This window comes from Cebus imitator, unplaced genomic scaffold, assembly GCF_001604975.1.
Source record: "Cebus imitator isolate Cc_AM_T3 unplaced genomic scaffold, Cebus_imitator-1.0 Scaffold26, whole genome shotgun sequence".
In the NCBI taxonomy this organism is placed as follows: Eukaryota; Metazoa; Chordata; class Mammalia; order Primates; family Cebidae; genus Cebus; species Cebus imitator.
The window spans coordinates 10093458-10110655 of record NW_016107341.1 but is presented as its reverse complement, the minus strand read 5'-3'; the positions used below and the strand labels follow the sequence as shown (position 1 = coordinate 10110655).

At 37.5% G+C, this 17198-nt stretch overlaps 1 protein-coding gene across 1 annotated transcript in view; it reads left to right on the top strand.

Annotated features, from left to right (window-relative positions):
- Nucleotides 1–17198, top strand: part of FBXL13 (F-box and leucine rich repeat protein 13) — a 247122-nt gene that overhangs the window by 190835 nt on the left and 39089 nt on the right. Inside the window, exon 18 of the mRNA XM_037736579.1 lies at nucleotides 7779–7862. Within this exon, the coding sequence (XP_037592507.1) occupies nucleotides 7779–7862 (84 nt within the window). The remainder of the gene's footprint in view (nucleotides 1–7778; nucleotides 7863–17198) is intronic.

Here is a 17198-nt window from a genome sequence, read left to right as displayed (position 1 = left end):
TTGATACATAAGGGACCTCATTACGGTGACTTATGTACCAACTCATATTCCCTAGAGACAGAAAGTTCTGTTGTCTAGGATGAAGTCCAGATTCCTTAGAATAAGGTATGAAGTTCTTGTGACTTGGTGCCTACTTCCTTTTGAGCCTTATGTCTTGATACACCCCTCAATGAACCTGATACTGGAGCTATAATGAAGCCAATTTTCTACCCGGGACTCCTGGGCCCCTAAGATTCAAGCCCCTTAATTCCATGAGGTATAGAGGAGCAAAGTGCTCCCCAGTATTCCTGTGAATTTCTGGTGCCTCGAATTCTCATGCAACCTACGATGCTGGTGATTTCCCCAGGCTACCACTCCACCTGCTTTCCTCTGCACTTCACCTGACTGTAAATTGTAGTCTCTTTTTATGCTTTGGGAAAATAAAAGCAAAACCTCTCTCCAGCAAAAACATTCATGAGTTTGGCTGACTTATGAAGGAGACCAAGGATGATTTGCATTACAACGATGCCACAGCTCTCCTGAAAAGTAAGCATCAGTCTGCCCTTTGCCCCACTGAGGCCGAGTCACTCCATTTTGCTGGCTCCTCTTGCCTCCTCATTTTTGGATTGTATTCCCACTCTACTCTTCCTGTCCCTCCCAGGGTTAAAACGTTGGCACCAGCCAGCCTCCAGGACTTTAATATTTATTGACTTGAGATGGAGTCTCATTCTGTCACCAGACTGGAGTGCAGTGAAGCAATCTCAGCTCAATGCAACCTCCACCTCCTGGATTCGAGCGATTCTCCCAAGTAGCTGGGTTCAAGCTAGAGAAGCCTCCCGAGTAGCTGGGACTACAGGCGTGCGCCACCACTCCCAGCTAATTTTCCTGTTTTTTGGTAGAGATGGGGTTTCACCATGTTGGCCAGGATGGTCTCAATCTCTTGACATCATGATCCGCCCACCTCGGCCTTCAAAGTGCTGGGATTACAGGCATGAGCCACAGGCACAATGTGTGGCCTTTTGCGTCTGTCTTCTTTTACTTAGGATGATATTTCCAAGTTTCATTCATATAGTATCATGCATCAGTATTACTTTGTATTACCAAATAATATTCCATTATATGAACATAACACATTTTATTTATTATATATATATGTGTATATATATGTATATTTTATTGTGTTTTAGGTTTTGGGGTACATGTGAAGAATGTGCAAGATTGTTGCATAGGTACATACATGGCAATGTGGTTTGCTGCCTTCCTCCCCATCACCTATATCTGGCATTTCTCCCCATCACCTATATCTGGCATTTCTCCCCATGTTGTCCCTCCCCAACTCCCTACCCCCCACTGTCCCTCCCCTAGTTCCCCCCCACAGACCACAGTGTGTGTTGCTCCCCTCCCTGTGTCCATGTGTTCTCATTGTTCAGCACCCACCTATGAGTGAGAACATGTGGTGTTTGATTTTCTGTTCTTGGGTCAGTTTGCTGAGAATGAGTTTCCAGGTTCATCCATGTCCCTACAAAGGACATGAACTCGTCGTTTGTTATGGCTGCATAGTATTCCATGGTGTGTATGTGCTGCATTTTCCCTGTCCAGTGTATCATTGATGGGCATTTTGGTTGGTTCCAAGTCTTTGTTATTGTAAACAGTGCTTCAGTGAACATTAGTGTGCATGTGTCCTTATAATAGAACGATTTATAATCCTTTGGATATATACCCAGTAATGGGATTGCTGGGTCAAATGGAATTTCTATTTCTAGGACCTTGAGGAAGCACCACACTGTCTTCCACAATGGTTGAACTAATTTACACTCCCACCAACAGTGTAAAAGTGTTCCTATTTGTCCACATCCTCTCCAGCATCTGTTGTCTCCAGATTTTTTAATGATTGCCATTCTAAATGGTATGAGATGGTATCTCAGTGTGGTTTTGATTTGCATTTCTCTAATGACCAGGGATGATGAGCGTTTTTTCATGTTTGTTGCCCTCATGTATGTGTTCTTTTGTAAAGTGTCTGTTCATATCCTTGACTGACTTTTGAATGGATTTATTTGTTTTTTTCTTGCAAATTAGTTTTAGTTCTTGGTAGATTATGGATATAAGTCCTTAGATAGGCAGATTGCAAATATTTTTTCCCATTTTGTTGGTTGCTTGTTCACTCTATTGCATGTTTCTTTTGCTGTGCAGAAGCTCTGGAGTTTAATTAGATCCCATTTGTCTATTTTGGCTTTTGTTGCCAATGCTTTTGGTGTCTTACCATGAAGTCCTTTCCTATGCCTATTTCCTGAATGGTTTTGCCTGGATTTTCTTCTAGGGTTTTTATGGTGTTAGGTCTTATGTTTAAGTCTTTAATCCATCTGGAGTTAATTTTAGTGAATGGTTGTCAGGAAGGGGTCCAGTTTCTGCTTTCTGCACATGGCTAGCCAGTTTTCCCAACACCATTTATTAAACAGGGAATCCTTTCCCCATTGCTTGTTTTTGTCAGGTTTGTCAAAGATCAGATCGTTGTACATGTGTGGTGTTGCCTCTGAGGCCTCTGTTCTGTTTCATTGGTCTATATTTCTGTTTTGGTACCAATACCATGCTGTTTTGATTACTGTAGCCTTATAGTATAATTTGAAATAAGGTAGTGTGATGCCTCCAGCTTTGTTCTTTTTGCTTAGAATTGACTTGCCTATGTGGGCTCTCTTTTGGTTCCATATGAATTTAAGGTAGTTTTTTCCAGTTGAAGGTCATTGGTAGCTTGATGGGGATAGCATTGAATCTGTAAATTTATTTGGGCAGCATGGCCATTTTCACAGTTGATTCTTCCTAACCATGAAATGGAATGTTTGTCCATCTGTTTGTGTCCTCTCTTATTTCGTTGAGCAGTGGTTTTTAGTTCTCCTTGAAGAGGTCCTTTACATCCTTTGTTAGTTGCATTCCTAAGTATTTTATTCTCTTTGTAGCAATTGTGAATGGCAGTTCGTTCTTGATTTGACTCTCTTTAAGTCTGCTATTGGTATATAGGAATGCTTGTGATTTTTTCACATGATTTTGTTTCCTGAGACTTTGCTGAAGTTGCTTATCAGTTTCAGGAGATTTTGGGCTGAGACAATGGGGTCTTCTAAATATACAATCACGTCACCTGCAAATAGAGACAATTTGATGTTCTCTTTTCCTAATTAAATATTCTTTATTTATTTTTCTTGCCTGATTACTCTGGCTAGAACTTCCAATGCTATATTGAATAGGAGTGGTGAGAGGGGGCATCCTTGTCTAGTGCCATATTTCAAAGGGAATGCTTCCAGTTTTTGCCCATTCAGTATGATATTGGCTGTGGGTTTGTTGTAAATAACTTTTATTATTTTGAGATACGTTCCATCAATACCTAATTTATTGAGAGATTTTAGCATAAAGGGCTGTTGAATTTTGTTGAAGGCCTTCTCTGCATCTATTGAGATAATCATGTGGTTTTTGTCTTGGTTCTGTGTATGTGATGAATTATGTTTATAGACTTGCATATGTTGAACCAGCCTTGCATCCCTGGGTGAAGCCTACTTGATCGTGATGGATAAGCTTTTTGATGTGCTGTTGCAATTGGTTTGCCAGTATTTTTTTGAAGATTTTTGCATCTATGTTCATCATGGATATTCGCCTAAAGTTTTCTTTTTTAGTTGTGTGTCTGCCGGGTTTTGGTATCAGGATGATGATGGTCTCATAAAATGGGTGGTGAAGGATTCCCTAATACATTTTATTTATCCTTTCATCAATTGATAGGCATTTGGATTGTTTCCACTTTTTTCTTTTCTTTTTAGTTTACACATAATTTTACATATTTATGGAATGCAGACTGTTATTTCCATATGTGTAATGATCAACTCATGGTAATTAGCATCCATCACCTCAAACATTTATCATTTCTTTGTGTTGTGAGCATTAAAAATCCTCTGTTCTAGCTTTTTGAAAATATACAATAAATTATGGTTAACCACTTTCACCCCACAGTGCTGCAGAATACCTGAACTCGTTCATCCCATCAAAGTGTAATTTTGTAATCATTAACCAAGCTCTCCCCATTCTCCCTTCTTGCTATCTTTCCCATTCTCTGATAGCCACAATTGCACTCTACTTTTTCTTAGCTTCCACAAGTGAGGACATGTGGTATTTATCTTTCTGTGCTTGTCTTATTTTGCTTAACATCATGTCTTCCAGGCTCATCCATGTTGCTGCAAATGACAGGCTTTCATTCTTTTTTGTGGCTGAATAGTATTCCAGTGTGTATAATGCCACATTTTCTTTATCCATTTGTCTGTTGATGAACATTTGAGTTAATTCCATATCTTAGCTATTGTGAGTAGTGCTGCCGTAAACATGGAAATGCAGGTATCCCTTTGATAAACTGAGTTCCTTTCCTTTGGGTAAACCCAGTAGTGAGATTCCTGGATCAAATGGTAGTTCTGTTTTTATAGAAATCTCTGTACTGTTTTCTGTAATGACTGTATTGATATATATTCTCACCAACAGTGTTTAGGAGTTCTCTTTTATCTGCATCCTCACTAGCATTGTTATTTTTTGTCTTTTAGATAATAGCCATTCTAACTGGGATGAGATGATATCTCATTGTGGTTTTGATTTGCATTTCCATAATGATGATTTTTCATATGTTTGTTGACTATTTGTGTGTCTTCTTGAGGGGTTGTTTGGAGATTTGAGCAGGGGAGTGCGGCTACTTGTATAACCCAGACCAATAACTTGTCCCCCTCTATCAGGGTTGGTCATCCTCTTTGACTGAGCACGCAGCTTTGGGAGGGACACACATGGAACAGAGAAGGAGCAAAGGGACACCTGCCTAGCCAGCCAGATCAGCTAAATCAACCCTGGTGATCAATGGGGTGGCAGATGTTGCAGCTGCATCACCCTCACATATGTCTTCTTTTGAGAAATGTTTTCTCAGTTCCTTTGTCCCCTTTTTATCAGATTATTTTGCTTATTTGCTGTTGAGTTGTTTGAGTTCCTTGTATATTCTGGTTATTAGCCCTTTGTTGTAAGACTAGTTTACACATGTCTTCTCCCATTCTACAGGTTATCTCTTCACTTTGTTGTTTCCTTTGTTGTGTATAATCTTTTTAGTTTGATATCATCCATTTTTCTGTTTTTGTTTTGTTGCCTTTGGTTTTGAAGTCTTAGCCAGAAAATATTTGCCAAGATCAATGCCCTGAACCATTCCCCTTGTTTTTTCTTCTAACAGTTTTATAGTTTCAGGTCTTATGTTTGAGTCTTTAATCTGTTTTGAGTTGATTTTTGTATATGGAGATATAGGAGTCTAGTTCCATTGTTCTGCATATGGATGTCAAGTTCTCCCAGCACCATTTATTGAAAAGGGTGTCCTTTTTCCCAGTGTATATGCTTGGTGGTTTTGTTGACTGTAAATGCATGGATTTTATTATGAATAGTACTGCTATAAACATTCAAGTACTTGTCTTTGTATAAACATAGATTTTCATTGCTTTTGGGTATAAACCTAGGAGTAGAATTGCTGGGTAATATTATAACTCTGTTTAATTTTTGAGGAAATGCCAGACTGTTTTCCAAAGTGGCTGACTCATTTTACATTTCCATTAGCAGTATATGACAGTTCCAATTTGTCCACATCCTCACCAACACATTTTATTATCTGTATTTTAAATTATAGCCATCCTAGTAGGTATGTTGTGGTATGTCATTATACATTTATCTAGTGGCTAATAATGTTGGTCAATTCAGTTTTTAGGTCATATGTTTTAATGAACAATTACAGTGATGAGACATGGCATTCCATTTTAATATTTTAATTTTTAATGATTTTGAATAAAGTAGTAAAGAGCATATATGCTGTTAAATATCATACTTAGCAAATGCACTTCATTTACAGGTCATCTTTTTTTTTTTTTTTTGGAGATGAAGTCTCACTCTTGTCACTTAGGCTGGAGTGCAATGATGCGATCTCAGCTCACTGCAACCTCCACCTCCCGGGTTCAAGTGATTCTCCTGCCTCAGCCTCCCGAGTAGCTGGGATTACAGGTGCCTGCCACCACGCCTGGCTAATTTTTGTATTTTTAGTAGAGACGGGGGTGGGGGTGTTTCACCATGTTGGCCAGCCTGGTCTTGAACTTCTGACCTCAGGTGATCTGCCCACCTCGGCCTCCCAAAATGCTGGGATTACAGGCATGAGCCACCATGCCCGTCCACAGCTCATCTTAAAATTCTAACTTGACTGCATAAAAGTGAAATCTAAGTGAAAACTTCAGAGATAGTTTCACAGGACAAATTTTCTATGGGATATTAAAACATACTTAGCTATTATCAAGTATATGGCAAAGAGACAATCTTTGCATCTCCTACTTGATATTTGTGTTCAAACAATTTGGATTCTATTGGAGAATATCTAAACTCTTCCATTCTTTCAACATGAATAAAATAGCATCCACATCTGGAACCCAGACCACATGTGATGGCTCCACAGGGTTTGGTCAGACTTTGTTTTGAAACAAGGAGGCAGAAAACATAATGTGTTCCTAGCAAAAGAATCCACAGTCACAATAAAATTGAAAGAATGAGGCTGCATAGAAGAAAAAGATACCCCTGAAGAAACTGGAGAAACAAATGAAAACTTATGACACAGGAATAAAGTCATCATAAAATAAATGTAAATGAAAGTTTTTAAAAAGTTAAAAGAATTCACAGAGTGATTTTACTTTGAAATGGTATCCAATCCCATTAAACAAATTAGAAATCATAGTTTAAGCAGAAGCTTAAATAAAACACATTTTACTTAATCCAGACTTTCTTTTTTTAATGAAAATGCCCAGTCTGTGTATTAGGAAGAAAAAAACAGGATATAATGTTTGCATAGCCCATTTTCAATTGTGGTCCAAATGTTGTATTTAAGATCAATAAAATATAAACCAATCCTACAAATAAAATATAAAAAGGACAAATCTATGTGTCATTTCTGGTATTTTCCCTGCCAGCCAGCCCTGGAATCATAGAATGGGGAAAAAAAACCAACTCTGATCTTGTCCACCTAGTTTAGGAAGCACAGTGTATGGGATTATGTAAAAGTAATATGATCCTGAATGAAAAACAGGAGGATGGCGTCAATAAGCCACATTTGTCAGTTCCTTATCTGAGTGTCATGCCAGTAAATTTGGGGAAAAAAAAGTACTGAGAAATGGGACGACACAATCACACATAAACAAACTAAGGGCTGAAAGTGCAATCTATTTTTTTAAATGAAAAAATCTAAGGCTTTTAACCTGGAAAAGAAGTGGTCTGTTACTGAACGATTATCTGTCTCTAAGCCTTTACATAAAGATCTGTTCTCTTCCTCTTCAAGCGATTAATCATTATAAAATGAGCTAAAGATTTTTAGATGTTTTGGTTAGGCATAAATAAAAACATATTAAGAAATAGATTCTTTATCCACATGAAGTGTCTTCAAAATAAATTAGTAAGTTGGATTTGTTTATATTGATTCAGATAACATTTATCTGGAAACAAGTGACAAGATAATAACCTACTAAGGAGTTTTCTGGCTCCGGGATTCCATGAAACCTTTTGTTAAACACTAGAGACAACTTGAAAATTTTACTTAATGATATTGTCTAACCTAAGTGATCTTATGCTTTTTTAAGTTTAAATAAATATGACAACAGCTAAAATTTTTTAGATTTCATAAATTTTTTATGTTGTTAGTTTGTATACATGGTTATTGGAACTATATATTCCATACTAAATGATAATTACAAAATTATCTTTATATTAAATATTTTTAGGCTTTGAATGTACTTTCCAGACATAAAAACTTGAAGGAACTTTCTGTATCTGCATGTTATAGAATCACTGATGATGGAATTCAGGTAAGATAATTAAGATCTTCTGTTAAAGAATTAAGATTGAATTTTTTTAAAAAAATTATTAATTCACTTTATTTCTTATTTCTATCGTTTTTTGGGGAACAGGTGCTCTTTGGCTACATGAGTACGTTCTTTAGCAGTGATTTGTGAGATTTTGGTGCACCCGTCATCTGAGGAGTATACACTGTACCTAATTTGTAGTCTTTTATTCCTCACCCACTTCCTGCCTTTTCCTCCAAGTTCCCAAAATCCATTGTATAATTCATATGCCTTTGTATTCTCATAGCTTAGTCCCAGTTATGAGTGAGAATATACAATGTTTGGTTTTTCCATTCCTGAGTTCCTTCACTTAGAATAATGATCTCCAATTTCGTTCAGGTTACTGTGAATGCCATTATTTCATTCCTTTTTATGGCTAAATGTATTCCATGGTGTATACCACAATTTCTTTATCCACTCATTGGTTGATGGACATTTGGGTTGGTTCCCCAATTCTGTCTTTGCGAATTGTACTGCTATAAGCGTGCCTGTGCAAGCATCTTTTTTGTACAATGACTTCTTTTCCCCTGGGTAGATACTCAGTAGTGGGATTGCTGGATCAAATGACAGTTCTACTTTTAGCTCTTTAAGGAATCTCCACACTGTTTTCCATAGTGGCTGCACTAGTTTACATTCCCACCAAGAAGTGTTCCCTTTTCACTGTATCCCTGCCAACATCTATTAATTTTTGATTTTTTGATTATGACCAGTTTTGCAGAAGTAAGGTGGTATTGCATTGTGGTTTTGACTTGCATTTCCCTGATCATTAGTGATGCTGAGCATTTTTTTCATATGTTTGTTAGACGTTTGTATATCATCTTTTGAGAATTGTCTATTCATGTCCTTAGCCCAATTTTTGGTGGGATTCTTTGGGTTTTTTTCTTGCTAATTTGAGTTTCTTATAGATTCTGGATATTAGTCCTTTGTCAGATGTATAGATTGTGAATATTTTCTCCCACTCTGCGCATTGTCTATTTACTCTGCTGATTGTTTCTTTTGCTGTGCAGAAACTTTTTAGTTTAATTAAGTATAAATTCAATAAATTTTGTGGGTCACAGTAGAAAAAAAAGAAGTGGATTGGAAATGTAACAAAACGTGTATGATCTTAGTTGAACCAAGTTCTTCTCCGGGGTCTTAGTTAGTTCTCCACAGCCAAAGTGATTGAGATTTATTTTCCCATTTTTGCCTGTCTACTCTCTCCCTTCCTCATGTCCGATTCAAAATAAACAAGGACATTTTACATGGAGAGTGATGAACTGCAGTGTGGTAAAATTCTTCTCATATAAACAAAGTATCCTGTAGATAGAAATGTCATATAATCTAATCATGAAAGTTGGGAGAGTTTGAAAAATTATGCCAGATACTCAGCAATTGGGAACTTAAGCTACTCAGACATACTTGCTAGCATCCTTTATAGGAATGGAAAGCATAAGATAAGTAATTGGCTAGGATAAATGATTACATGCTCAATTGATTCTTCAAGAGCTCATGAGAAAAGTGAAATTCCTAAACCTAATCTTGAGTGATGTGCAGGAAGTTGTAAAGTACATATTGTGAGCAAGGCACAGTGTAATTTTTTTCATCACTTTAAGCATATCAATATGCTGTTAGAAAAAAACCCCAAAGTCATGTGTCATACATGTATTGAACAAGAAGGGAAGAAATAACCTAGGAATGCAAGCACTGAAACACACTGGAAGTTCCAGATAAATGTGCCTTTAGAGTTTAAAACCCCAACCACTCAGAAAAACCTGAAGCTAAAGTAGGAACAGAGAGAGAGAAAGAGAGAGAGAGAGAGAGAAAAGAAGAAGAAGAGAAGAAGGAGCAGGAGGAGGAGGAGAGGGGAAGAGGAGAAAGAGAAGAAAGGAGGAAGGAGGAAGGGAAGGGAAGGAAAGGGAAGGGAGAGGAGGGAAGAAGGAGGGAGGAGGGAAGCTGAGAGGGAGGGAAGAAAGAAAGAAAAATTTTGTTTTTGAGATAAAGGGTTTGTCCCACAAGTAGGAAGATAATGCAATAATAGCTGAGAAGTCCACAAAGCATGGCAAACCTGAAGTTATCTCTGTCAATTTGAAGTAGACTTTCCAAGAAGTTTTAACGTGACTAATAGGAGACTGTTAAAATACCATCCCAACTAGTGGACTGTAGAGGATTCCAGGTCAAAAGATGCTCTAGACCTCTAGCATTGAATTCTAAACTTCTGGAGCTGAAAGAATCTTAGAAACATCTAAACCAACTCCCAAATGTTAAGGTAGTAAGAATAAAAAATTACCTCAAAGGCCAAGAGGGCTTAAATGACTGGCCCGAAGTCTTATACCTTCTCAGCAAACTAATTCAGTAACAGTTTTATGGAAGTGAAAGGTAGAAACAGAGAACTGCTCTTCTATATGGTTGATTGACAGCTTAGTGAGAAAAAATTTTTTCAAATTATTTTTGCTGTTTCTCATTGTGTCTGAACAATGTAATTATACTTAAGGGAATCTACTTTAAGGAGCATTAGTGTCACATAATGTCAGTTTCCCCCAATATTAGACCAGGGGTACTAATGTTCTAAGAAGTCCCTAAGAAATCTGTCTGGTAGTATATTCAATAGTATAGAGTTAAATAAACAAACATAAAACAAATATCCCAGAGAGGACTAGAAACTTCCGTATTGGAAATATAACTCTTTAATAACAAAAAGGGTTGCAACCATTTAGATGTATGTAACCTACTAAGAGAAAAAGCCAAAAGATTGCTCTAAAGTTAAACCATGATTGACTTGCTGCAATTAACTTAAGGGTTAAACATACATTTACACAAAGCTTCATCTATAAATACAATATAGTCAGGCTTTCAAAAGATCTTTGACAAAGTGATAGACTAGAAACAACAGTTTAAAATATTGACATTTCTAATACTGGGTTATAGTTCTCATATGGTGATCAATTATATTTGACCAATTTAGAAGTATTGAAACCCACCATGGTGATGACATGGCTTCTTAATACGCATCCTTGATTAATTTTGGGTGCCCCTCTCATCCTTGGGGTGAAAGAGTATTGACCAAAATTTGATGTTAAGTATCAGGAGACCAATGTTTTCTATCATTTATTTTTGATGCTGCGGGGTCCAGACATTTTTCTTTTCACTCTTTGGAGCCTAAAAATTGTACTATTTTTAGGTGCTCTGAGACTGTAGATGAAAGCACTTACCCATTTGCTAACTATATGACCATACAGTTGGGTTTTGGCATATCTTTAAAACAATTTAATCTTTTAAAAACTGACATGTATTTCTTTTCAGTAGTCTAAAAGATTAGTTGTTCTACTCTAGTCCATGAAAAATAAATTTTCTTTTTTTCCCTTTATTTTTTCTAAAAAGACAAACAAACAAGGATACGTGTGTAGAACATGCAGCTTTGTTACATAGGTATACATGTGCCATGGTGGATTGCTGTACCTATTGACCCATCCTCTGAGTTTCCTCCCCTTACCCCCACCCTGAAATTTTTCTTTTTCATCAGTCCTCATCCCTCTTTTTCTCCTCCCTGCTTTTGATATGCATATGTCTGTGTGTGTCTGTGTTGTGGCTCCAGTTTTACCTCTTCCAAGGTTCATACTTCTGGGCATGTGATAATCTTTCTTCAGCCCAATTATTAAGTCCCAAAAGGGAACAGACAAAGCAAGGGGAGGAGAAAGTGACATATAAGCTAATTTCACAATTCCTAATCTGGATTTAAAAAGAGAGCAAAAGAGAGTAAAATAAGGTGAGTAAATTGAGATGTTTAGATTATCCTCACTTTATCAAGAATGCTCTCTTGTTACTAAGAAAAGGTAACTATAGGAGAGATTCTGTTTTTAGCACAAGACCTTGAAAAACTTATACACTACATAATTCACTTAATGAGAAAAATTAATACAGTTTTCACCCTGGTTAGGTTTTGCAAGAGTTGTGAACATAATAAGAATAAAAAATTACCTCATTTTAGTGTTTAGTGGAAACCACAGCACATGCAGAGTCAGTGTCTGGAGCCTCAGATGTGTTGACTTTTAGGATCTGGCTTTAATTACTTTCTCCAACTTTAGTTCTTTTCTGAGAACAACAGACATTCAAATGGTTATGTTACACTAAAATTATTTGGTGCTCTTGAAAGTCATTTTGGAGAAGATGTTTGATGCAGCTGTAACTGAGCATTTCTTAAGAAATCTTTTTCTTGAGCATTTTATGAAGTCAGTTAAATAACAGCCAAGTATGGCAAAGGACTTGGCTTAAATGTGGTGTTATGCTACAGACATATTAGAACTTCCATCTTACTAAATTTTTTTGATAGAACCAATGGAATAAATCCAATTATTTATTCTGGTTGCTTTTCATACTGTTAATCTAGTTAGCATTTCTCATTCCCCTTTCCTAGAATGAAGCATAATATAAATATATTTATATACTATCCATACACATGAATGTATATTTTTATGCAGATTATCTTTAAATGAAAACCTTGCAGCTAGACAAAAATTTCTAATTATTTCATTGTTAGTAGGTTGAGGTAGTTAAGAAATGGTATTAGCAGGAAAAAATCAGGTTTCATCAGGGTGCACCACAGGGACTGACAGGTGTGTATGCAGTGAAAGCGTGCATATATGTGTGTTTACATGCAAATATATGTAAATGTACATCTATGTCTAGTATATGTGGGTAAATTAAATATATGTATACACCTTGGTATATATTAGATCATATACATATTTCAGTGTGTATATGTATTTATTACACCCAAATTGTATATAGAGAGATGTCATATGATTATATATTTCTAGGCTAAAGCCAATACATCATGGTCAATATTCAAAGCAAGTAATAAAAATTGGTTTGTCGGCTGGGTGTGGTGGCTCACGCCTGTAACCTCAGCATATTGGGAGGCCAAGGCAGGTGGATTACCTGAGGCCAGCAGTTTGAGACCAGTCTGGCCAACATGGTAAAACCCCATCTCTACTAAAAATACAAAAAAAATTAGCCACGCATGGTGCTGTATGCCTGTAGTCCCAGCTACTCTGGAGGCTAAGGCAGGAGAATCGCTGGAACCCAGGAGGTGGAGGTTGCAGTGAGTTGAGATGGTGCCACTGCATTCTAGCCTGGGCAACAGAGAGAGACTCCATCTCAAAAAAAAAAAAATGTTTTTTTAAAGAATTACCTTTTTGTCTATATTTTATTTTAAAAATTAATCATCCATTTAAATGACAAAGCTCTTTTTCCTATGGAAGTATATGGATTAGCTCTCTGATAGCAAAAGTAATAATATAATATAGGGAATGTGGGCCTAGCTGTCAAAAATCCTAATTTTTATTCCAATTCTGCCTCTTACATGGGCATATTTTCTTAAGCAATTCACTTACCCCACAACAGTACACTGCCCTAGAGTGACTACAGTTGTGAAGCAGACAGGAGCTTGCACACTAGAGCAGGGGTAGGCTTTTTTTTTTTCTGTAAAGTTCTGAAAGGTCAGGTAGTTTCTATGTTAGGTTTTGCAGGCCATACAGTGTCTGTCGCAACTTCTCAACTTTGCCATTGAGCATAGAAACAGCCATAGACAATATGTAAACAAATGAGAGTTGCTGTGTTACAATAAAACTTTCTTTATGGACACTGAAAATTTGAATTTCATATCATTTTCATATATCACAAAATATTATTGTTCTTTTGCTTTTTTTTCAACCACTTAAAATATGTAAACACCATTCTTAGATTGTAGGTCATACAGAAGAGCTACAGGTTAGCAGTGCAGGTGGACAGCCACCATTGGCGAGCATTGAGCCTGTGGCTGTCATAAGCAAATGCTCTGTGTGTAGTCTACCCTGCAGCCTGGTGGTCTGGCTGTGCTCACATAGGTGGGGCCTGTGGCTGCCCTAAAGTTCAGCTATTTTGGTCATGTCCATTAAACCTAAGAATGAGTCTTATGCTTCCTTAGTACAACGCTAGGATATTATTTGCAATTAGCAAGTTGGAAAGAGCTTAGATGATTAATTAGGCTACTGTATACCTTCATGTAAGATCATGCTCAAACCATCTCATTTCAGATTAATTTTTTTTTTTTTTTTTTTGGAGACGAAGTCTTGCTCTATTGTCCAGGCTTGTATGCAGTGGCACGATCTCGGCTCACTGCAACCCCTGCCTCCCAGTCTCAGACTGTTTTCCCACCTCAGCCTTCCAAGCAGCTGGGATTACAGGCGAGTGCCACCATGCCCAGCTAAGTTTTGTATTTTTAGTAGAGACGGTGTTTCACCATGTTGGCCAGGCCAGTCACGAACTCCTGATCTCAGGTGATCTGCCCGCTTTAGCCTCCCAAAATGCTGGGATTACAGACGTGAGCCACTGTGCCCAGCCTCAGATTAATTAATATTGTGAAAATGTGACATCTTGCTCAGTGATAGAACCCAAAACATTTTGGATTAGACTTTCTCTGTAGGGGATATGGATAATCTGTTTGGTTTTTGAAAACAGAAATCACTAGACTTTTTTTTTTTTTTTTTTAATGATGAGGCTAGATCTAGTGTGTTAGGCATATTTACAAACAGAAAAATTCAATACTATGTGGTGGTTGTCAGCTAATATCAATTTGGCACTACTATATGTCAGGCACTGTTGTATTTCCCATGTATTAATTTCCTGCTTTATGAGGTAGGTAATACTTTTAATTCTATTTTACAAACTGGAGGTTCCAAGAGTTAAAAACCTTTTCCTAATACATGAAACAAGCACATGAGCTAGTGTATAAAATGTCTAATTCCAAAGTGATGCTTTTAGTCATAATGCTGTGATAAAGACATGTAGGAAGCTATGGGAGGATACAGGTGAGGTACCTAATCCAGCATGGGAATGCCAGGCAAGTTTATCTGTCAGAAAAATCACTTTAACAAGGAATGTGGAAGTTAGATTGAAGAGCAGAAGGGGAAAAGGAGAGCTACCAACAATGAAGGTAGAAATTATAAGAGGTTCTTGTTATAGTCCAGGGGTGAGAGTATAGCAACCTGAACAAGGGAAGTAACAGGAAGGCTGGGGAGAAGGAAATGGATTAGAGAACATTTAGATAGCAAAATCTATGAAATTGTTGATAGTTTGGATGAGGCACGAATGTGAAGATGTGGTCGAAGATGATGTCCATGCATCTGACTTGGCTGCCAGGAATATTGGTGGTGTCCCCATTTTCAAGCCTTATGAACTACCTAGTCCTATTCAGTATTTTGGCACTTACTGATGCCAAAATTTCTCTTCAAATATATATATATATATACATATATATAAAATATTATAATATAATATATAATATATATTATATATATTTATAGGATATATATATATATTTTTTGATCTCTGTCCACAGTCCTGGCACAGAGCTCCTTAAAGGCCTTGTAACTTCCTGAGCAATAGGGGTAATGGTATCTTTTGTTCTAATATTTGGTCTTTGGCCATGGTTCCTGATGCAGAACTCCTAATTCCTTGGAGTTTCCTGGGTGTATATTCTGTTCTAGTGGGTAACTTTTGGTGATTTCTTGGTTGGGGGGTGGTCATCAGAAAGGCCAGGCCATGATTAGAATCTTTGAACTTTCTGCTCCTTTCCCCATTGTTTGGGAAGGGGAGAGGGGCTCGAGATTGAGCTAATAATCCATGGTGTCTGCATGCTGAAGCCTCCATAAAAATCCGTGAACTATAGGGTTTAGAGTACTTCCAGGTTGGCAAGCACATCCATATGCCAGGAGAGGGGTGCACCCCAACTCTGTAGGGGCAGAAGTTCCTGCACTCAGGACCTCTATACCTAGCCCTATGTAACTTTTCATCTGGCTGTTCATTGGTATTCTTTATTATGTAATAAACTGGTAAACATGCTTCCCTAAATTTTTTGAGTTTTCCTAGCAAATTATCAAGCCCAAGAAGGTAGTTATGGGAACCCTAATTAATAGCTGGTCCATCAGAAGTCCAGGTGACAACCTGGGACTTGCGATTGGCATCTGACATCTACTGAGATTGAGCTCTTAACCTGTGGGGTGTGTGCTAACTCCAGTTAATGTCAGAATTGATTAAATTGTAGAACACCTAGCTGGTGTCATAGAATTGGTCAATGTGTGGAAAAACCCACACATCTGGTATCAGAAGTGAATTGTTCTGGAAGTATTGAGAGTGGTGTGACTACAGAGAAAAAAAACATTTTCCCCCCTCTGTATACAGCATGATTTTGTCTGTGTTTCCTCTAAGCTCTCTTCCCCGCTGCACTCTTAGGACAGAGTCTTTTAGACATCCTCTCTCCCACTCTATCTATAGGCTTATGGCAGCTGCAGACAGGCTAAGGGAGCTCTGTTGGAATTTGTTTTTACTTTATTTACAAGTAATTTGAAGGTTGTATTGTTCTCTTAATTTTAGTAATGATGAACGTATGGGTCCTGTGCAGTTTTATTTCTTTTCTCTTTATCTTTTATGGTTTAGAGGGGAGGTGAAGATTGACACTTAGATAATTGTCATTGTTCTCCAAACCCAAACATAGCTCCCTCTTATCTTTTATTAACTATAAAAGATAATTAATAAATGACTCTGAAATTAATTATGAAAAAGCATCTCTAACAGAGACAGTCATCTCTTTTTAAAGCCATGAAACCAGAATGCAGTGGGTAGTATTTATAAATACACAAAAAAGTCTGTGGTAGTGGTTCAACCTTATCTGCTCTCTTGTCTTTTCTGCCTGGCTTGTGGCTTATATTCTTCACCAGCTGGCTTACTAATATCTTACAGAGGCACCATTGATGAATTTTAAGGATGTAACTGGGTCAGCACCCTGTTCTCTGATGATCACTTAGGTATCTGACTTTGGCTTGTGGGATGTAAACAGCAGTTAGAGATACTAGAACCTCCACTTCTCTCATTGTCCTCTTCAGTTTCCTTTTTTGAGACCCTCAATCTTGCTCTAGCTGCTTCACCACTTGATATTTTAATTTTAATTTTTTTTTTTTTTATTAAGAGTCTCACTCTGTTGCCCAGGCTGGAGTGCAGTGGGGCGATCTCAGCTCACTGCAACCTCTGCTGCCTAGCTTCAAGTGATTCTTCTGCCTACACCTCCTGAGTACCTGGGATTACAGGTACCCACCACCACATCTGGCTTTTTTTTTGTATTTTTAGTAGGGATGGGGTTTCGCCACGTTGGCCAGGCTGTTCTCAAACTTCTGACCTCAAGTGATCCACTCACCTTGGCCTCCTGAAGTATTAGGATTACAGACATGAGCCACCAAGCCCAGCCGTTCTTTAAAAGCAATGGCAGGCTTTTTTTTTTTTTTTTTTTTT